This window comes from Poecilia formosa, unplaced genomic scaffold (assembly GCF_000485575.1).
Source record: "Poecilia formosa unplaced genomic scaffold, Poecilia_formosa-5.1.2 Scaffold622, whole genome shotgun sequence".
Classification (NCBI taxonomy): domain Eukaryota; kingdom Metazoa; phylum Chordata; class Actinopteri; order Cyprinodontiformes; family Poeciliidae; genus Poecilia; species Poecilia formosa.
In genome coordinates this window covers 193121-215530 of record NW_006800561.1, presented here as the reverse complement: position 1 = coordinate 215530, position 22410 = coordinate 193121, and the positions used below count along the sequence as shown (strand labels likewise).

Below are 22410 nucleotides of genomic sequence, written 5' to 3'. Positions count from 1 at the left end.
GGCTGTAGGCTGTAGGCTATGGGCTGTAGGCTGTAGGCTATGGGCTGTAGGCTATGGGCTATGGGCTGTTGGCTATGGGCTATGTAGCCCATAGCCCATAGCTATAGGCTATAGGCTATATTACAGCCTATAGCTATGGGCTATAGGCTGTAACAGCCTCAAATGAATCACTGCTGTCTAGGTGGAGTCCTACAGCTCGTTCTGTGGTGGGCTTCCTGCTCCGGAGTGTTCAGATAATCCTCTTCGCTACAAGTTCAGCTGGAGTCCTTACGGTGTCCTCCTAAACACAATGAACCCAGCTGTCTTTCTCAGAGATGGCGAGGTATGGAAGCCTCAGAGGGACATAAACAGTATTTAATCTTTTCTCTGCAGAATCTGCAGTTTGTCTAAAGGAGAAGTCTGATGAGACTCGTGTGTTCAAGGTGGTGAGCATCCCTGCAGGTGGGACTCTGATGGATTCAGCCACAGCGATGGATTTCTTCCCAGGTTTCAGCCTGGAGGGATTTCCGAACCGCGACAGCACCAAGTACGCCGAGCAGTATGGCATCCAGACGGCACACACACTCATCAGGGGAACCCTGCGCTTCAAGGTACAGTGGCTACACTATGTGCAAATTTCTCTGCCATAATTTGAGAGCACACAGATTTTCAGTCTGAAGTTTTGATGTTGTTTTGATTCTTTCATGCATGTTTGAGAAATCCATTAATCTCCATGCCAACCATCTGTGTGTGCAATCCTAAATGCTTGCTCATACAGAGAGTTACTTTTTCCATGCAGCTCCTCCTTGGAGCTGGAGTCTCCAGTCGAGCAGCCCCTACCCATGACTCCCCCACTCAGCCCCTTCAGACTTGCAGCAGCACCAATTAGCATACACCAGGTGAAATGCCTTTCTGCTGAGCTAATCATATTAGCCACTTCTCGGTACAACACTGAGTAAAAATGAGAATGTCAATCAAGGTGAGGTCTGAGGACAGAACCGTGGGACTGAGTCGGTTCTTTCCTCATAATGCCATCTATTTTTTTGAAGTGCACCAGTTCCTCCTGCAGCAAAACAGCCCCGTAGCATGATGCTGCCACCTCCATGCTTCTCTGTTTGGACCCAGAAGTTGCCTCATTGTTATGACAGTTGGACATTCCCATTCCGGCCATGCCTGCCTTTATTTGAACAGATGAGCCTGTCTGTACTGTAGGGACGTAAAATCAGGAGTTTACAAAAACTATTACAAACTATTTAAATCCACTATAACATCTGTATGTAAACTTCTGGTTTCAGTTGTTGGTGAATTTCAGGATGACCGTTGTATAAATATGAAGAGAAATTTACATTAGGATGTAAATGGTGTTTTGTCAACACATTTTGTTTTCGGTAAGTACTTCTTAGTTTCTTTCTTGGCATTTCCTGGACTTCCTGTCTGTGTTTAACAGGTGAGTAATGTCCTTTTTTAGGCCTTATACTCATAAAATTACTAAAAACAGCCTGTAGGTTCAGCGCTGATGGAGATGGTCCTCTGGCTGTTTCTGGTTGGTTTTGACTCCTGTCAGTGTTTGTCTCTCATCAAGTTTCTGTTGTGTTCATAGGGCTTCTCCAAAGCCATGGGCGGCTTTGTTAAGCTGGGACTGATCAACACTGACCCCAATCCTGTCCTCCTGCACCCTACGTCTACCATCTCCTGGGTATGAATCGCTCCAGCAAATGGTTCATAAGCAGTTCTCTGCTCTGTGCTCCGTTTTAGTTTAATTAATGTTTTCTATCTCATCAAATGACAGAAGTCTACTGCTGCCAACACTTGTTTATCAGTATCAAGGCTGCAGTGAACAGAGGCTTCTCATACTCATGACTTAAAGGCAAATAGTGTTAGCTTTTATGCTTGTGAGAGTTCGATATTTTCAGGATGTTTACCAGTCATCAAGTGGTTGATAGATTTTTCATCCTGCCACTAATCTGCCTGAAAACACTCCAGTCTTTTCTTTTGAGATGAGATGAAAAATGAAAGAGGTAAAATAAATTAGCACACTTAGAAATGTAGGCATGGAGGCTGGGTAAAAAGAGTTAAGAGACCATTGATGAACTGAAGAGGAGCACAGAGACAAACTCCACAGACAGAAAATTATGTGTACTATAAGTTTAAAATTGTTCAAGTGCTGAAGAAAATAAATAAACATTTTACTGCTTGTTCATTTCCTTTCTTGTGTGCAGAAAGAACTCCTCTGTCATCAGATGGGCTTGTCCTCCTCCATGTCCCCAGAAGCTTTTGAGGAAGCAGTCTATAAGCAGGTTGGAGAGGACCAGTTCAGAATGGACACCTTGAGATGGTGCGACACCAACATAACAGCTCCACACACACTCACTGACCAGTAAACAGGCCAGTCCAGTTGATCACCCAGAAAACATGATCTAACCTAGATGATAGAACGTTGCTTCACATGGAAACAAGTGAAGCTAATGCTCCACTCAGTTCAGAACTTCATCACTGGTATGAATGTCATATTCATTTGGGCTATGAAGGCCTATTGTAATTCAAATGTTTATTATCATTTTGTGAGAAAATAAATTGACTGTTTGGAGGCCAAAACATATTCAGAATCACCAAACTTTTCACAAATTTACATATTTTAAGGTTTTCATAAAAGTAGCACCAAAACTACTCAACAGGTCCCCCCTCCCCCCAACTTTTCAAAACATATTTCCCATTGACCTTACTTTATGACAGTGGTTCCCAACCTTTTTCTCCTGGGCCCCCCTATGGTTTTACAAGTGGGGAGAGTTAGACTCTGGCTCTCTGGTCGAATGATGTATGTTAGCGGGGGGGAATTCTTAGAGAATCCCTGTTAGACTCTTCCATTCACTCAAACACCCCCCCTTTCCCCTCCAGCGCGCACAGCGTTCGTTTTTTTTTTCTTTTTTTTTTTCTCATTCATCCATACCGCTTCCCGCGCTCCCTCTGCAATGGCATGGCGCGCCCCACAGTTTGGGAACCTCTGCTTTATGATAAGGCCAAGACCCATCCTCTACACCAAACAGGAAGTCAATAATCTGGGATTTAAATTCCAATTTTTACCCCATTCTGGCCATTTATAGTCTGGGCATTTGAACAAACTTCTAGAGACTTCAGTCGATCGGTTTCAAACTTGGTCAGTTTGCTCATAAGGCATGAGGGCTTAAAAACTGATCAAAACAGTGAGCTTTCAAGTATGTTGAAGGAGTGTGGCCAGTCCTCAAAGTCTCACATCTCATCATGAGACACAAACATCTTATATCTAAAACACCAAAACTCACTTAGACACCAAACCTTAAGGGATTGATCCACATCCAGTCTCCTAAAATACTCCATAGTGAAATCATGATATCACTTAAGCAACGCTTCCTGACAACAGGTAGCGTAATTTTTTATTTCGAAAGGTCGACATCTGACCCCTGTGACCTAATCAAGATAACAGTGTGCCCACTGACAGAAGACATGTTTGTGGCTTCCAGCACTGACAGTGTTGCGCTGTGGCAAAGTCGAATGTCAAGCCGTCCCCCCAACAGGAATGCGTGGCCAAATTCTTCCACAGCCTCCTTAAAATCAGCTCCAAACCATGCTTTGACTGGCAATTATGAAGTTTGGTACACATGTGTATCTTCTCAGAACCTACAAAAACTTTCTTGGACCCATGGGCTAAACCCCACAGAAAGTCAACCGTTTTGGATCAAAGCCGCCTGTTTGTCTAACAGAAATTGTGTCTGAGCAAAATCCTCCTACAGCTTTTGTCATGCTGGCTTCAAAATTTCTAGCTCAATCTTAAGGCATTGAAGATTGAAAGTTATCAAAAGGTTTTTGCTGCATCAAAGCATGTGGGTGTGGCCAAGCCTCAAAATCTTACTATTTGCCATAAAACATTAAGGTTTGATACATGAAACTCTTGGTGTGTCATAACAGTGCATCAGTTTTAATATTTGCATGGTCAATTGGGGACATCATCTTATCACTGCCCCCTTTGAATATGAAGTAACCTGTTTTGCTCCTGGATGTCTTCCTTTTACTTTTTGAGTCATGCAGATTTAAACTTGTCTGACAGCAAAATCACACTGAATTCTTGTCAGATTTCTGCCAAACTTATAGGACTTGACATGCATCCACTGTAATGACCCTTATTGACATGGACTGAAGGTGATTTGGAAGATTCGCCCAATGTGCTGCCTAGTGAACGCATGTGGGAATGGAGTGAGATTGTTCATAGTGCAATAGAAAGTTCTAATGAATATTCATAACAAGAATTTTGTTACATTATTTTTACTTGATTATGACTTTTCTTCAGTTTATACAGATATGCATACAGTTATGGAAAACATTAGAATCACAATTACTGTACCTTGGTCAATATGAATTATTTAAAATTACTCATTAAGACAATGCAATGTCTTAACTCTTAATGCAATGTATCTGTTGCATTAAGAATAATGAACTGCCTTGAGTATAAATGCAAATATTGATAAACATTTTGTTTCCTGTTCTGGCATGAAAGTGACACAAGCTCTGCTGAGCTGCGACTGATCTGGCTGGGAGCAGATGCTGCACATCAAGCTGCTCTTACTGTGGCTTCTCTGCTTAGCAACAGAGGAGCCCACTTTGAGCCCCCGCTCTGACGAGGACACCTGAAGTGGTGTAGCTATACAACCTTCTTCAAGCCAAGGTCGCCTGCTGCCAGGGATGAAGAGATGAGGGGCATGCAGGCACTGAGCACTGCGTTCCTCTGAAAGGAAAAGAACCGTTGGAATTATTCCATTATTGCTGTTGAAGGGGGAAAAACTCAATGATCAACAGCTTAAATTCAATGACTCCATTTATTTAATTCAGCACCAAAGAAGCCAGAAAAATCAACTGCATATCCTTGTACCTCAGTCCAAGGATGAGTGGCTCCAGCAGTTGTGCAGCAGATATTTAGAGCCTTTAGTGTAAAGTGAAAATAAGTTGAGGAGGAATCCATGCTGTTTGTGTGTGGCTGCAGGCTGGGGATGCTGAGCGACGACGCTGTGCCTCATGCTGACACCATTCTGGCTTCACTCGCAAAGCACCTGGAGGCCAAGCTCTCTTTTGGTGAGTGGGCTGATTGTTGGTGCTGACCAGAGTAACACAGTCAGGCATGGAACTATGATCCTTCTCTTCTGGATCTAGCTAAAGGTGAGCGGGACTTGATCATCATGAGGAACGACGTGGGAATTCGACATCCAACCGGAGAGCTGGAGATGCGACAGATCAGCCTGGTGGTCTATGGGGAACTGAACGGTTTCTCTGCCATGGCCAAGACTGTAGGATACCCAGCAGCCATTGCTGCCCGCATGGTTCTCGATGGTTAGTGATGCCTCTCTATAAGTTAGCACATTAGTAATACAGACGCTCCAAACAAAGATTTTCTAGTTGTTAGGCCTGTTTTGAGGCCTCAAAAACAATAAGGTAGTTGTAATGTATGAATCAATATCTGAATAGATCCCCAATTGTTCCAGTTTGACCCTTTTTACTGGAATGTGACGATTCTGAGACTCTTAGTCAGCCTACCATTATCTCTCCATTCTTCTCAGTTATAACGACTGATTTATAAAATTTCAATCAGGTCAGAAGTAATTTCTGGCCGGTGCAGTCTAATTCAGTTCAGTTCATAAATCCTTTATTGCAAACGGAAATTAAAAATTTTGTTGTAACTGAAATCATCAAACTATCTTGAAAGAGTCATTGTGGATGCTGATGCTGTGGCCAGGAAGGATTTCCAGCAGCAGTTAGTCTTGCAACAAATTTGAAGAGGCCTCTGTTGCCTGTATTACAGCAAAAATCTTCAGTCAAAGACAATATTCACAGCAAAATGCCTTGATAGTCACAACCTGTGGTTGGCTTGCTGTGCTAATCCTCTTTTTCTTTTGCTATTCCTCTTTAAATCGCTATCAGGTTGAATCTTAGAAAACCTGACAGAGATGTTGGAGTAGAGCTGGTTTTAACTTCCTCCTCTCGCGATCCTGTTTTGTATCCATGAAGTTTTTGTTTCAACTCCTCTGACAATTGTGATGTAGCTTAAGTACTATTTGAGCTTTTGAGAAGCTAATTAGCCTTGTTGCCATGGCTACACATTATAACTGTCTAAACTAAAAAAACGAAGAGGAAAAATCCTTCCAACTGCACAACATCCATTGTCGCTAAGTTCAAATGATAAACTAGTGCTACATCAGTAGTCACACAAAGCTGTCTGTGAAGTGAATGGAAATGTTTTCATTTGCCAGAAACGACTGCTGCTGCTGTTGGTTTTTCTCATGAGCCACACTGATTCAACAGAACCAAACACTTTTTTTCTCTCTGTAGGGGAAATCAGTAGAAAAGGTCTGCTGGTCCCAATGACCAATGACATCTATGGGCTGGCGTTGGCTCGGCTCAAGGAGGAAGGACTGCACATCATATCCAAGAGCATCCTGCAGGAGTAGAACATAGTCTGCAGATGTTAGAGAACCTGCAGAAATCCAAAGAACTTTGAAAGTGGATAAAATCAGCTTTTGATAACTTTACACGGGTTCCTTTAACACTATAAAACTCATCTGTCTGCTTTTGTCTGATTGTTTTATTTTATTTTTTTGAGAAATGTTTTTGTTAGACCTACTCGCTTGTCAAATAAAACTTTAAGTGTTAATAAAAATGTGAAAGCAGCAGTTGGCAGAATAGATATTTGAGTCAAAAATCAACAAATTTGGAAATCCATAGAATAATTAGTTAAAATAGTTTAAATGAAATTCATGCTCAAAATTTGCAGTCTCGGGTCAGAAATTTAGAATACATTCAATAATTCAAATGTTTTGCCTAACTTGTCCATCGGTATCAGAGGAAAATAATTAGGTCAGACAACATGAGTAAAACCAGAAGAAGAAATCCTCTTAAACAGATGTCAGTGTTGTCTTCATGTTGTAAGAAATGTTCTCCAAACTGAAGTTGGACCTCATCCAGCCTGACTGGAGCTCCCAGCTGATGTTTTTAGAAAGTGCACCAACAGTTCTGGAGCAGTTTCACATAGATGTCTGTCAAACGGCAAAGCCTTAGAAATGTTTTCTTTCTTTCTCTTATGACTTTGTAGTACTTTAGCTTCATCAGCAAAATGATTCTGGATACAAATGTTTACATCTATTTGTATGCTTTTAGTGACATTAAGTAGAAATGTTTGACTGTTGCATTACTAGTAGAAAACAAGCTACGCTGGTAGCATGCTGATCTGATATTTACTGACTAAAACTAGACTAGTTTCATCCATCGAACACAGGTTCTCATTCTCTTCAAATAGTGAAAAGAACATATTTTGCATATAGCAGAGATATATATTTATAGATATAGATGACTCCATGTCATCTTAAACAAATGTCTGTAATGTGTAGACATCAGAAGGACTGAGAGGCTTTAGAATGTAATTCAGTTTTATTTCTGGAGAGATCAGTTCCATAAAACTCCAACATGAACTGCTTGTTAAAATTCTTTTTCTAAATGTTTGAGGTCACAATTATCTGAAGTACTTCTGTTGTGGGGTTTTGTTTGTTTTTCCTTTTTGACAGAAATGAAACGGTTACATAATTAAACTCCTGTAAAGTCTTCTGATTTCTGAAAATAAATAGAGCATTAAAGTAGAGCATACAGTTTCAATATTTATCTAAATAATTTAGAATCATTTATGAGTTATTGTGGAAAATGCATATTTTGCCGTTTACAGCCAAAGTTTGTTCATAATCTGTCAGAAAAATAACTTTATATGTGTGGTGGCGTCTACCTCCTGGACCCAGGAACTTTTTGGTTTATTCACAAGTCTAGATTTTAAACACTCCTGTCTGACTGAACTTGTTTTATTTGACAGGACAGGACGCTTCAATTTCTAAGTTGTGTAAAATCACAATTTTCTGACAGATCAACTCTGGATCTGTTGGTGTTTATCTGACAGATTATTCACTGTTCACTGAGGAACAATGATATTCAGTGAACACTGTTAACTTTTGAGGAAGTTTTATTTCATCCTTATGAAAGCAATCTTGGCATTTCTAGACCAACAAATCTGACCATAGGCATGATGGTAGACATAATCATATGAAAATCATTCACTGTGTAGACTGATGTTCATTGATCATGATCTGTTTTAGCCCAGAACCAGTAAATGGAGCTGCTGCAGAGTCCCGTCAGCTCCTTGATCTCCAGCTGAGTTCTCACTCAGGAAAAAAAGAAAAAAAAAATTGGTGACTGGTGTTTTTACTTCTGCTTGATTTGGAGGCAGCCAAGCAAACTGGGCCACCAAGCAGAGGATAATTGGGGATGTAATTATTAAAAGTCAAAAATGTAAATGAAGTTGCGGATCTGGCAGCAGGTCAGGACAATTTCTGGGCTCTTGACCTATTTTCTGACCTGAAAAGACGCATTTCTTACAGAGTCTTAGCCTGGATTAACTCGTAAGAAATGGTGCAGGGATAATAAATAACTTCATAAAGGGAATTTGTATAATCCACAGGTTGAACCAGACTCTGTTTTCAACAGAAATTCAAATTGGGATATCCTGCCCCACGCCCCCTCCCTTCACAAAACAAGACGGGTTGAAACATGAAGTGGGGAGACAGGAAATATCTGAAGACAGATCTTTAAAGATTTCAAAGATTTGATGAGTGGCTCCTGATGGATCACTGATGGAAAGATGGCCGCCTCCTCACTTGACCCAAACTTATAAAGAACTTTTGGTTTTTGTTTTAAAATAAGTTTTACTGTAAAGAAACCAGTCCACCTGTCTAAGCAGTGTGGGAGATGATCAGCTGAACAAACTTTTCTCACCTGTGTGTCATCCTTTCATTGGTTTCCAGAGCAACAAAAAATAGATTTTAAAATCCTACTCTTGGCCTTTAAATGCCCTAATGGTCTGGCTCCTCCTTACCTCTCCGACTTGCTCCAGTTCAATGTTTCACCAAAACCAGCTGAAGCTCCAAGAGTGACTCTCTTCTGTTCATTTGTGGAACAAGTTGCCATTGAATATTAGATAAGAATCTTCTGTTACTGCTTTTTGAACTTGTTTTCAGTGGTTTTTGACACAATGTGTTAGAATTTCTGGTTGCATTTTCCTTTACTCTCCAATTGTCTGCATTTGGGTCCTACTTTTAGACATGATGGCAACATGACGTGTGGAAACGGTGAAGCACTAGGGATACCTTCTGGTAACTTTGTGTTATAGATGCATGTTTATACACGCACACACACAAATGGTTTTAATAGAAACTATCTTCTTTCAGTAATTGCAGCTTGCAAGCTTACATAGCAACACTTTAATGAACCAACAGATTTTTAGTTTGCAGTTCTTTCACTTTATCCCTTTAATTCCCAATGTAAGACTCCAGCAGTGTTTCACATCCAACTAAAGATCTACGTAGGCAGTAATCACATGCAACACATTTAGTTTGTCACAAAACTGAGTATAAAATTATTAATCATCTTCAGCTAAACAGAATCAAAGCATTTATTTGCACTAAAAATATAGAATCTAGAAGTATAAATAGAAATTTGGTCCATCAAAGTGATTACCATATTATTTACATTCGAACGTTTTATTATTCCACATCCTCATCTTGTTTAGCACACTGTAGCTACTGTTGCAGTGGTATTCACAGAATAGATTCCAGTGGCAGAGCCATGGAAAACATTTGATGTGAAAAGTTGCAGCTTCCCTCTTTAGGCACAGTGCCAATAAATACAATGTTTAGAAAGAGTTTAGTACAAATTTTCAGGTTGGTACATTAAAACCTTGGACAGTTAATGTATAAAAAGTAACAAAGTTTGAACTACAACAGAAGGAAAACAAAAGGCACACAATATAAAAGCAGAAAGAGTCCAAATTCAGCAAAGCTGTTAAGAATCTGCCTGAATAAATTCTGTCAAGAGATTCTATTGGTGCTTGAAGAACATAAAGAACAACTTATTCTATCAGGACTTTTTACACAAGAGATTCAAGGCTGTCAGTGGTGGTTCCATTGTCAGAGAACAGGACGGTTTTCTCTGCTTCCTGTGTTCCGATGATGCTCAGCATGGCTTTGTACAGGAACTGGTAGTGCTCCTGCAAAAACACACTCCACTCAGTTTCTTGCTGCTTTTTTGCTTAACACACATGTAAGATAAACCCAGGTAGCATCGACTCGGAGCTAAATTTTACTTTATTTGGTTCACAGTAACAGACTCAATCCGAGGTTTAGCCAGCTTTTCGGTCAGGGGGCTTTAATAGGCTGTTATACAGATGAACTGAAAGATTTTCATCAGTGAATCAGAATATCATTGAAAAGTTCCTTTCAGGTGTTTATTTCTGTTAGTATTGATGATTCTGGATTACAGCAGCTGAAAGTAAAAACATTTTTATAAAATTTGAATATTATTACAGCAGACACAATTACAGGAATGGTCTGATGCCATGGGTCAGACTGCTGACTTGACAGTTGTCGAGGAGAGTCACTGAAATCCTCTGTAAAATAAGCTTCTTTGAAGAAAACCATATGGTATCAGTCAACATTTAATATTCCTGTTGGGTTAATAAGGCATTTCTCAATCAAACTGAACCGAACTGAAAAAGATATTGCTGAAGAAGCCAGCGACTCGGAATGCTGTATCCAAGTTTCTAGAAATGGAATATTGTGTGGGAAGTAACAGTTGATTGAAATCTGTGCCCTAACAACAGCAAAATTTTGACTTCTTTAGCCCCCAGATGGCACTGAGCCAGGTTCTAGTTCTGGTTCTGGTTCTGTTCTGCTGAATGTCTCTTCCTGTTAAAGCAGACTTTTCCTTTGCGCTGTCACTGTTTGTCCAGGTGGAGTGAATGCTGTAAGTCAATGACTAAATGCAATCTGCTGGATTTCCTTAGATAGAAACTTTTAAACTGACATGAATGATAAATTGAACTTGATGCATTGCTTGATAACCAGGATCAGATGGGAGGTTATGTACTTGACTTAGAATCTGTTTGTATGACTGGATTGAATTTTCCTTTTTGTTTTAGTTCTTTGGAAAAACATGTCCAGAACTTCTTATTATTCTGTTGGTGTTATACAAATACACTGACTTGAAATGTAATTAAATTGAGAACAAATGTGTTTGGTTTAAATTTAGACGGTGTGAACTGATGCTGGAGCATCAAACGCCACCAAACACCCAACATGAGCTAGAACTGTCACGATCCTTTTCAGTTAACACATTTGAATTGCAGTTGCACATCAAGATCCTAGAGTTTGGAGGAAGAGTGGAGAGGAACAGAAGCCACTGGTGATCTGGGTGCCATGTCATGTACTGGTTCTGGTCCACTGGGTTTTCTGAAGTCCACAGTCAATGCAACCATCTACCAGGAAATCCTAGAGCACTTAATGCTTCCCTCACCTGACCAGCTGTATGGAGATGACGATTTTATTTTGGTACCTGTCCTCACTGCCAATAAGGATAACATCTGCTTCAATTACCATGGTAACACCAACAAATTGGCCTGGCCTTGACCAGTACAGAATCCTTGGGTCAGGAGGAAGATTAAACTACCGAAGCAACCTCGTCAGAACCACAGGCTGGTCTCCTCTGTCCTTTTGAATGAAATAATTTATGCAAAACGAGTCCGGCCAGAAGCTGAGTGCAGACACTGTGCAGTACATGGACATACTGTTCATTAAGCTCACATTCCTTTTTATTGGTCTGGTGTAATACTGTAATTTTCTGAGAGACTAAATTTGTAATTTTCATTTGCTGTAAAAAACAATAATTCATCATCAACATTCCAATTAAATGTATTAAGATGTGTTTGCAAATGTGTTGAACTGCATTTATCCTCAACTCAAATGTTGGACTAAAAAGTGCAACAAACAGATCTGTAATAAACTGGCTGTGAGACTTACAACATCACTGAAGACTCCTGGTCTCAAAAGGTTTGTCAGTCTGGCTGCTTGGAACACATCAGCCGAACCTTCAGCCTCCAGCTGCTGCTTTAGGGACGACAGAGCACAGAATGTTCCTGCCGTGACTCCGCCCACACTGCAGGAGAAAAAAAACAGGACTGGTAAAACCTTTTGGAAAAAGAACATCCAAAAAGTATGCTAACGGGCTGGACAGGGTCTTACTCATCATGGACCACGGTGGGACAGTCTCTGCTCGCCCTCTCTTCATTCACCAGGCTGATGAGCTCAAAGGTGTTGCTGATGGGGCTGTCAGGGTTCGGCCAGCAGGGGGCGAGGAAATGCTTCACCTCAAGAACAAAGTCATCCTGTCCAGAAGAGAAGAGTTGACATACCAACCAGATGCCTTCTGCACACAAAGTCTTTGAGTTGTAAGAACAGCTTCAGTGATACTTTTGTGTTGTAAGATCACAATAATAGTTTATTTATGTGCTGAAGTGAAATTAGGAAGCCTCAGATGTTTTAGTGGCTTATATAACACTTGTTTGCAACACACACTGTCTGCTATTATTAAGAACGTCATGGTGCAAAAGAAGCTAGGCTAACCTTTGCAGCAGACAGGGTGTATTCCCGGACCACCAGCATGTCCTCATTGGACAGACAGATGTGGGCCTCACTCCTTTGGGTCACAGTGAACATGTTGAAGCTGATGGATTGATCATTGCCAGGACACAGGGCACAGAGCTCCGCCTCCTCTGCAGTCTGTTGACAGAAAGACAGGGAAAGGCTAATGCTAACTGACAGCTGAGCTTTGCTCCAGGAAATATCCCAGAGCAGAGGAGGGAGGAGGGAGGGCGTGGCTCTCCTGGAGATGGGAACAATCTTTAACAGTTCTTTGCATGAAAATGACTGTACATTATCAGACAACAAAAAGTAAGAGATCAATTATTGTCATGTACACTCAAAGCTAGGATCAGCTGTTCAGTTGTGGACATAAGTAGTGAATCAACCAGTGTTGAATCTTCAACTCAGCACTGAGTTGAAGATTGGTTAAGTTCAAAGTGAGCATCAGAATGAGGACAACGTGGGATCTAAGCCACTTTGACCCAGCAGGTTCCGGCTGTCAGTACCTGTTGTTCATCTGAAAAAGAGAAAATATCCTGGGAGTGGCATCTATGTGGGAAGAAATGTCCTGCTGAGGTCAGAGTATAATGGCCAGGCTGGTTTACAAAGATATAAAGACAACAGAAGCTGGTTCCAACCAATGGATGAAGGACGCTGTGAATGAACTCTTAATGTACAGAAAGTGGAACCTTGAAGCAGGTGGGCTGCAGGAGCAGAAGACCCCAGCAGGTGTCACTCTGACTAGCTCAGAACAGGAAGCTAGACAATAACAATGTGCTACCTGGTCCAGAAAGTCTCAGTCTGAGTTGAAATAAATGGGAGGGGTATAGAATACTGTGTCAAATATGACAATGAAGTTGTACCAAAAATTGTTATTTTTCTGATAAAATGAAGGGAAGTGTTGTGTCCTGGAGCCCACAGCTGAAACCTTTCAGTGTGGGCTCCACGTTTGAAATGAATCGTTTGAAATTAATTTCAATCGATTCATTTCAAATATCATTTGAAATGAATCGATTTTGCTTACCCCAGGCAGTGAGATGATGACCTGGGTATTGTGATCCCATATCATTCTCCAAAAGTCCTTTATGGTGCCAGGCAGGGGATTCTGGGTAATGATGAACTCTCTGTTTAGTCTATAGCCCTGCAAAACAAAGCCATACCTTTATACAGGAGATCAAAGCTCCAAATAGTTCAAGAAATTACTGGAAGACCATTTGATCCCTCAATGACATCACAGAACAAATAAACCTGTGAAGCATGAAGGCCCTGTGCTTCCCTGAGGATAAAAAACAACCTAACCACTGCTTTCATCTGCAGTTTCTCATAGAGAGGAAAAGTTTTTATAGCTTGATTCATTAGGAGGAATATGCTGATGAAACATTTATGCTAATGTAACAGCAATCGGTCCAGGCCATTACACACTGATGCACAAACATTGAAGGCTGACTTTAAAGAACAGTAACGAAGCCGTCAACAGGCTCCTTCGCCTGTGTGTTAATGAAAAGAGAGATTCAGTTGCTATGGGAACCGTCATGAAACACATCTTCATCCTCTCATATGATTCTGGCTAAGATTTAGTAACAACAGAGATTTGCTGGTCTTACAGTGATGAATGAGGCATTGATGTAGTCGGCCGTCTCTCCAGCTGTTGTAGACAGACGCACCCGTGACCTCTCAGCTACAGAGAGAAGAGATGAGGTTAATTACTCTGTGGATCATGTGAACAGGAGCTGAAGTGGAAAGATTTAAATGTGTGACTGAGACTGATGTGGTGTTCCAGCAGTTCATGGCGTTAGCATGAGGCAGTCTCACCAGGTATCACAGAGCAGTCCCTGTTCTTGCTGGAGTTGTTGTCCTGCAGAGCGATGGAGAAATCACTCTGGTTCACTTCATTGTGACACACCAGCTGTGGAGAACAGAAAACGGCTAACCTTTAGGTTCTGCTGTCCTAACTAATGATAATCAAAAAATGGAGCCTGATATACAAAGACTTGTGCAGATTTCTTATCAAAATAAGGAGTATTTAAATCCACAAGAGTACATTTGCACAGAAGAAATGCATGTTTGAAAGCATGAGGACACATGAATCTGAGCACAATTAGTTTGTCTATCCTGACCCCTCCCTCATCAACTCCCCATTGACAGCCAATAGTGCTGGTTCTGTTGGACTTCCTCAGCACAGCATTTGACACTGTTTGTTATTAAAGTGACTGGAGAGTTGGGTAGGACTCTGGTCCAGTACTTAACTGGTTAGAATTTTACTTCAAGATCAGGGATGTCTTTCTTTCAGTAGATATGGTTTCTTCAAAGTGGACAGAAGTCACATGCAGGTTCAGTCCTTGGACAGCAGTTATTCATTACTTGTCTGCTCCATCTAGCTCAAGTTATAACAGTAGTAGCGGTGCACCGACCACCCAGTACAGATCTTTAAAAAGTCTGACATGCTGATTTTGATTTTGGCTGATAAAGACTTTTTTGGCTGAAATGTTAAGTATAGCAAGAAAGTCACTGAGTTGTCAACAACTAGTATTATAAACTACAAACATGCAGACGTGACCTGGTGGGTGAGTCTGTCAGTCAAGCCTTTCACAGCAGAGCAACAGAGGTCAGTAGGTCAGGTCAAGGTAGATTGATAAGATTGATAAATCAGCTGATTTAGGGTTCCAAAAGATTAGTTACTTTAACTATGCAGATCATACACAGCTCTACATTATGATGTCCCCAGGTAACTCTGAATCGAACCAAGCACTGAACAGATGCTTAGAATAAATCAATGTGTGGATTTGCCTCAACGGAGCAGGTCTTAGTCCTCGACGTGGCCGTCGCAGGTTCGATTCCTGGCCTGGTGACCTTTGCCACATGTCTTCTCCCTTCTCTCATTACCGTCTCTCCTGTCAATTCACTGTCAACTAAAGGCCACTAGAGCCAATAAAACCTTTAAAAGGTACATAGAAAGAGAATCATTCTTATGATCCTCATCAGTAATGATTAAAAAATTTGTCACTGATATCAAAATCTATCAAACCCTTGTTATAACTGCTGAGCAGGTTTTTGCATGTTTTCTCTGGTATTTTGAAGATTTATTTTTGATGATGACCTCCAAGTCTCTGACTTTGGAAGACCTTCTACCATCACCCTAATCTCCATTAATTTTGCATGAATGTGTCAGCTCACCTTAAACTGTTTGTCCAGGCGAGTCCTCCCAGATGGTCCTGGAGTCAGCAGCTCATCCACATAACTGTGAAGGTGGGCTGCCAGTACTTCAGTGTTCCCACATAAGATGGCCTCTACCAAAGCATCATGGATAAAAATATACTGTTCCTGTAGAGGGAGGAACAGTATATTGTTACAGTTTATAATAAAACCTCTACTTGTGTATTTTTTAAAGCAAACCTAACAGACAACCTTGCTACTTTTATTGTATTGAATGGAGACGAGTGCAGAAATAAAAAATCAAAAAATCTGTGTAAGTAATTTCAGTAGTTTTTATACTGAAATGACTTTTGGATGACATGTTGTGAAATTGACTGATATAAATGATTTCAGAAAGAAAAAAAATGCTTTATTTCTGCACAGAGGAGACACATACTTTACCGTACTCATCTCTGTTGCATTATCAATATGAAATCCTGCATGTGTTTAAGTAGCAAGTTGAACTCTGACCTCAGTCTGAACCAGGAAGTTTCTTTGTGTCCGGATGTGCTTCAAGAAGCCAGGAATGTCGACGGTTCCTTCGTGTGTTATCCGTTTCAGCATGCTGTCCAGGACAATGTACGTGCCCGTCCGGCCAACCCCAGCACTGCACAGCAAAACAAGCAGTCAGAGACACTTCCAGCATCAGATCAGGTGAAGACGACAAGGAAGCCTCATGTGACCTGCAGTGCACCACCACTGGGCCCATGTTGTCTGTGTTGGCTCTGGATGACTTGCGAATGAAGCTGAGAAGCGGCAGAGACAACTCTGGGACACCCATGTCAGACCACTGGGTGAACTGGAACTGTTCCACTGTTCGCTCGTTGCTCCATCCCTTCTTTGAGCTCTGCAGGAGGAAGATACAGGATGAACTCATTAACTTCAAAAATAACAATATTCTTTCAAAGGTAGAAAACTTCTGGCACCTTAAGTTGTAAAACATTAGGACAACTGCATGACATGTTCAGTTTTTTAACAAGATATGTTTGCATTTTGATGTCTAATCTTTGTTGTTTTCTCTGGAAATGAAAATTGCAAATGGAAATTGCATTTAAACATCAAACAATTCCTTCTTTTACTCATTAAGCAAAAAATATGAAATATCTTTGGTGAGTATTTTTTTGTACATATTGGAAACTGAAATACCTTGGCATATTGCTATTTGCTGGCTTTCGTGAAGCAGTCCATCTCAGCATTGTTCATTTTCAATTGTATTCTATTCAGTTTATTTCAACAGCACTTGTCTGTAGAAATCAAGGCAGTTTACAAAAAAATCACTCCAACTCAATCATACCTACATTCCAACTGATCCTAGTTACCAATCAGTACATTAACTTCAGTCCATTATTCAAATTAGTTTGAAAAGTTTGGCCTTGGGCTGCACAGTGGTGCAGTGGTAGTGTTGCCTTGCAGCAAGAAGGTTCTGGGTTTGATTCCTGGCCCGAGTCTTTCTGCATGGAGTTTGCATGTTCTCCCTGTGCATGCTGGGTTCTCTCTGGGTACTCCGGTTTCCTCCCACAGTCTAAAAACATGACTGTCAGGTAAATTGGTCCCTCCAAATTCTCCCTAGGTGTGTTGGTGTGTGTGCATGGTTGTGTGTCCTGCCTGTTTCTGTGTTGCCCTGTGACAGACTGGCGACCTGTCCAGGGTGACCCCGCCTCTCCCCTGAAATGTTCGTTGGAGATGGACACCAACAACCCTCCTGACCCCACAAGGGACAAAGGTGTACGGAAAACGGATGGATGAAGTTTGGCCTTTGATTACTGGTGATTAGAGTGGAGGATAAATATCCTCCAGTGTGATGATAAAGGTGTGCAAAAAGTCATCAGAGGGAACTTGCAGCACTGAAGAAGAATTTCTGGACAAATCCAATGGAAAAATGACATACTGTTGTTTTAATGAATATGTAAATACACTGTAAAGTAGAAAAAGTTTTGTTCAAATTAAAGGCAGTGCAATATCACTAACCACATCAATCAGTCGTTACGGGTCAAATTATTTTGCTACATGGTAAATAATCTATAATTAAGTTTAACAAGGTATAGAAAACCAACAAAACCGAATCACCATGCTGCTGATTATTTGACATATATTAATTGTATTCACATGCTTGCAGTGAGGTTGTTTATTCTGGTGGCCCTTATTTAAAGAGCAGGGAATGAGATGTACACACGTTAAAAAGCATTCCTAGAAGATCTGAGTAAAACGGTTGCTGCCGACATTCTTCAGAAGAACAGTGTACTTGAAAGAAGAAACACGAATGAGTAAAGAGTTTATTGGAGAAAGTAACAAATATATGAAGGACAGAAAATGGCAGACTGCTCAGCTAGAACTCTGATAAATTGAATTCAGTTTTTGCAGAGCATCATTCACAATAAATCTGAATGATAAAATAAACAGATCCAGTCAGTTCAGTCCATTTATATGAAGAGATTTAAAGTCAGTTACAGACATTCCAGTTTAATCGTAGCTGTGGTGTGCTGGGTGGCTCAGTGGGCACTGAGTCCTCCACACAGCAGTCCTGGGTTCGATTCCCGGCCTCTGGCCATTCTCTCTCCTCCCTACTTCCTGTCCATGTACTATTAAATAAAGATCACTGGAGCCTATAAAATATCTTTAAACATGTTTATAGTAATAAAATAATGAAGTTAAGTTCAATTTATTATGTTTACTGCCAAAATGTTGTCTAACAAAACCAAGCCAACTATATTGAGACCCAGACTTTGTACCTTCTGCCAGAGGAGCATTTATCATCAGTGGATAGTTGAATCAACTAACTTTGCACCAATCCCACTTAATGACCATGCATGTGATATCTGTGGAAAGGAGAATTTCTTTTCAGCAGGAAGAAACCTCCAGTATAATTCGGTTCAATCTGAGCAGCCGTCTCTCATGTTTAGCAGAAAGAACCCGGCCAAAAAAAAATAACTTGTGGAATAATGATCTGTTGACATTATTGAGTCTAAAACTGAATTATTGAGACAGCAGAACAGATGTCCGGAAAACATGCCAAGCTGAAATTTGTAGATTTTTTATGGGCTTTTAACACACTCCATCCTGCATTGTGATTGATGAAGTTAGATTTCAGTGCTGTGGGCTGCATTCTTGGCTTTTGTTAAATGGATGCATTGTTCCTTATCTCATTTTAGTGAACAATCCTAGATAAAAAATCTGGGGATGGTTAGCTGGAGGGTTTTGAATTTCTCTCTAAGTTTTGCTCCCTTCCAAATGAATCTGGATGTTTGTTTTTTCCCACTTTAAATTTTGAGCTTCTGGTATGTCAATGAGCAATGAGAGAAATAAATAAATTAATCCATGCAAATGAGCTCATCTTTATCACCTGTATTCTTGAAGTCTTCTCAAGACAGAGCAGATTGTCTTGAGAAGACAATCTGGTTCTGCTTCTGCTTGAGGTTTCTTCTTCTACAGGGGAGTTTTTCTTCCCCACTATCAATACATGCCTGCTCACTAGAATGAGGGATTGATGTAAAGTCAGTGACAACGCGAATGATTGTCGCTATGTCCAGGAGGAGTGAATGCTGCAAGTCAATGACTCAATGCTCTGCTTGATTTCCTTAGACAGAAACTTTCATTGTTCAAGATAATTTGAACACTGAACTGAAAATAATGCTCTGATGTGTTGTGAGTTGGTGCTTCAGAAATATTTAGATGAAGATTTGTAATTGAAAGTTAGTTCCATCATCTGACCTTCTTAGTGATGGTATCCCTCACACTGAATGTCCTGTGTGTGTAGTAAGCCTGAACTTTGGTACTCTTTACAGTCACCAGGTACGGCCCGTATTCCTCCTGCACTTCTGCTGGCCAGTACTGATCACATTTTCTCTGAGAACACACAAAAACAGATGAGCTGCATAAAACAGAAGTGATAAAAATGCTGATTTGTGTCTCAGGTTTGATTTAGCCTTATTGTTGGTATGACAGAAGACTTGTTAAATTTCTTCCAGTGGGACCAAAGCCATCTACTCACCCGACCGTTTTCTACCAGGTTGGTGATCATGACAATGATGTGGGCATTCTGCTCCCAGATCATCCTCCAGAAGTCTTCAGTACTGGACCTCAGAGGACCCTGAGCAGCAATGTATGACCGCAGCCTCTTATACCCCTACAGAACACAGAGCACCTGCTTCAGCATGGAAAAAAAAAACACGTACCCACATTTACTGTCATTGTGCATCACACACTTACTGGTAGTTACTTTTCATCCTGTAAAAGGGGCAGAATTCTCTCACTCAGACTAATAAGAACAACTACAACAGAGTGTATGAAAAATATTCACTTAGATACTTTTCACATGTAAAATTTCTTAATCTTTTATCATCAAAATAATTTCAGTAACATTCCTGCATCACATTCTGAAAGATGTTGGAACAGCAAAACTTTTACCACCTTGTGATTCATGTTCACAGTGATGTAGACTGAAGCTGTAAAGTGTGACAGGCTTCATGCAAAGGCCTGGAGGATTCATTTCGTCTTTACAGGAATTGGGGCTTGTTTGGTCTCCCTTGATTCCTAACAAAGCATGTTTTTTGAGCATTGTAAGAAACATTATGCTGCTGCCGTGGTTTGTTATTTTTGAATATTTTTTTTGCAGTACTAGTTACTTTATTCTGAGTAATCAAACAGGAAAGTAGGCAGGGAGAGAAACATGAAGGTCCCATGGTTGGACATGATGCCTTGGGATCCCTCATTTTAAAATGCTCTTCTTGATCTTGATGTAAAGTTTCCAAAGTGTAGCTAAACAGACTTTATTGGAATACAGACTCAGCACAACGAGACGGAAAAAAATTCAAAAACTTTTACAGCTAAATGCAGTTTCACAATGTGTGAATGACAGGGATCCAGAACAGAACTTTGTTTGACTTAAATATATTTACATTGTCTAACAACACGTTTAAACTGTGTTTTCTATGTATTACAAATCGACTTGTAGAATCAATTTTCCTATAAATGAAACCAACAACTTCTTACATCCACATAGTTGGCATTGATATAATCGGTGGTTTTTCCATCTTTGCTGGCTTGTTGGGAAAGCTGAACCCGGCTGTGGTCGTCTGAGGGTTAAAGAAGAAAACAAAACTGGATCAGAAAAAATATGAAAAATAAATCATAAAGCTTTCTGTTTTTTAAATTGTGCTCTAACTATTTAGTGATCACAGTCCTCAGTGTGAAAGCTTGCTTTGTTACATTGAAAAGGAGTCACTCACCAGTTGTTGAACGTCTAATAAGCCATTTGGCAATGAAACAATGAACCAGAACTGGTGAAGGGGTTATGAGAATTTGGCTGCCCAGTCTATTGTTTTGTGACCAATAACTGTGCTACCTTAAGTGTTAGAGAATTTTCGGTATTATCATTTTGTAATTACTTTAGTTCACATTCAGTCTATAGATCGTTGTGATTTTCTGTTTAAAGTGTTCTCTTCCTTATGTGTGTATGAACTGACCTGGAGGTTACGACTGACTGTTTCATCTTCATGTGAAACAGTTAACTCTGTGTTTCCCAGACCTTAAATTCTTATCAACCAGAATACCTCCTAACTGCCTGTGAGCAGTCGTATTTTGTCTCTTGTTTATCCTCCCTCTTTGTTGACAGTTTGACCGAGATTTGAACCGGGCTCAGACCGTAGATCAGATATCACACCTGGAACTGAGTTGCTAGTTTGTTTAGGTTAAATGTTTTACGACCTCTGTTGTTTTCCTGACTGCTTCCTGTGGCTGTTCTGCTTTGACAATAAAACAGGGGCTCAACCGGAAGGAGATCAGAACTCTCTGTGAACGGCTTGGAGAAGCTGCTATCGGAGATTTCTCCTTTTGCAAAAGCTTTGTCATAAAATTCATATACGTTGTCTGTGGTTCTTTTATGTAGGTTCGAGAAAAATACCCATCATTAAGCATTTTAAAGAGAATCTGGGATACCATGGCTGTTCAATCTTTTATGCCCAAAGCGACAGCTATGTATGCATTCTTCCCTCAAAGTCAACTTGTCTCAGAGGAGGGTTAAAGTCCCCTGTCCCCTTGTCTCTGTCAAATTCCAAAATTCTTTATTAATTAAATGTTGTTGCAACTTATTAATTTAGTTTCTTCAAAGAGTTATTGAACATGGAGATGGCTGTTGACAATAAGGTTCTCCTGCATCAGTCTGTACTGCACTCAGTCTGAAGAAGCTTCTGACCCAAGATGCTCTGCCTTTCCAAGACATTCTCATGAAGAGAATGGTCAGGGTTGTCCATAATTTTCTTGATTCTATGAAGAATTCTTCTTTGAATAATCATCTCCAAAGGTTCCACAGTCATTCCCCAGAACAGAACCATCCTTCCTCATCAGGCTGTTGAGCCTTTTTAAGTTCTTGGTTCTGATGCTGCTGCTCCAACAGATGATGGCAGGAGTGTCTAAAACTAAGATCTCAAGGATGTGGAGATTGTTGTAAATGACCACGGGTTCCCATATTTGCATTTCAAAGAGATGGTGTTGACATCACCACACCACAACTTTCAGTGTGCACTGGAGCACTTTGCTCTTAGGCGTGAAACAGAAGAAAAATGTATACACATACATACATGCGTGCACACACACACACACGCACGCACGCACACACACACACACACACACACCCACGCACGCACGTTTGTGTTGCTATCTTTGTGGGGACTTTCCATTGACTTCCATTCATTTCTACAGCCTAAACCTGACC

General features: G+C 40.5%; 2 protein-coding genes across 6 annotated transcripts in view; one reads left to right on the top strand and one right to left on the bottom strand.

Annotated features, from left to right (window-relative positions):
- Positions 1–7633, top strand: part of aass (aminoadipate-semialdehyde synthase) — a 35329-nt gene extending 27696 nt beyond the window's left edge. The window contains exons 16-22 of the mRNA XM_007541665.2: positions 182–322; positions 423–590; positions 1580–1675; positions 2199–2314; positions 4991–5079; positions 5158–5334; positions 6331–7633. Of these exons, the coding sequence (XP_007541727.1) occupies positions 182–322; positions 423–590; positions 1580–1675; positions 2199–2314; positions 4991–5079; positions 5158–5334; positions 6331–6449 (906 nt within the window). The 3' untranslated portion in view covers positions 6450–7633. The remainder of the gene's footprint in view (positions 1–181; positions 323–422; positions 591–1579; positions 1676–2198; positions 2315–4990; positions 5080–5157; positions 5335–6330) is intronic.
- A 1693-nt stretch (positions 7634–9326) lies between these two features.
- The window catches only part of ptprz1a (protein tyrosine phosphatase receptor type Z1a), a 109233-nt gene continuing 96149 nt past the window's right edge, over positions 9327–22410 (bottom strand). For all 5 annotated transcript variants that reach the window (XM_007541662.2, XM_007541663.2, XM_007541664.2 and 2 more), the window contains 13 exons: positions 20691–20773; positions 19690–19824; positions 19410–19544; positions 16385–16548; positions 16173–16308; positions 15684–15830; positions 14322–14415; positions 14114–14187; positions 13534–13650; positions 12492–12647; positions 12111–12253; positions 11889–12024; positions 9327–10081 (listed from right to left, as the gene is read on the bottom strand). In XM_007541662.2, the coding sequence (XP_007541724.1) occupies positions 9962–10081; positions 11889–12024; positions 12111–12253; positions 12492–12647; positions 13534–13650; positions 14114–14187; positions 14322–14415; positions 15684–15830; positions 16173–16308; positions 16385–16548; positions 19410–19544; positions 19690–19824; positions 20691–20773 (1640 nt within the window). In that variant the 3' untranslated portion in view covers positions 9327–9961. The remainder of the gene's footprint in view (positions 10082–11888; positions 12025–12110; positions 12254–12491; positions 12648–13533; positions 13651–14113; positions 14188–14321; positions 14416–15683; positions 15831–16172; positions 16309–16384; positions 16549–19409; positions 19545–19689; positions 19825–20690; positions 20774–22410) is intronic.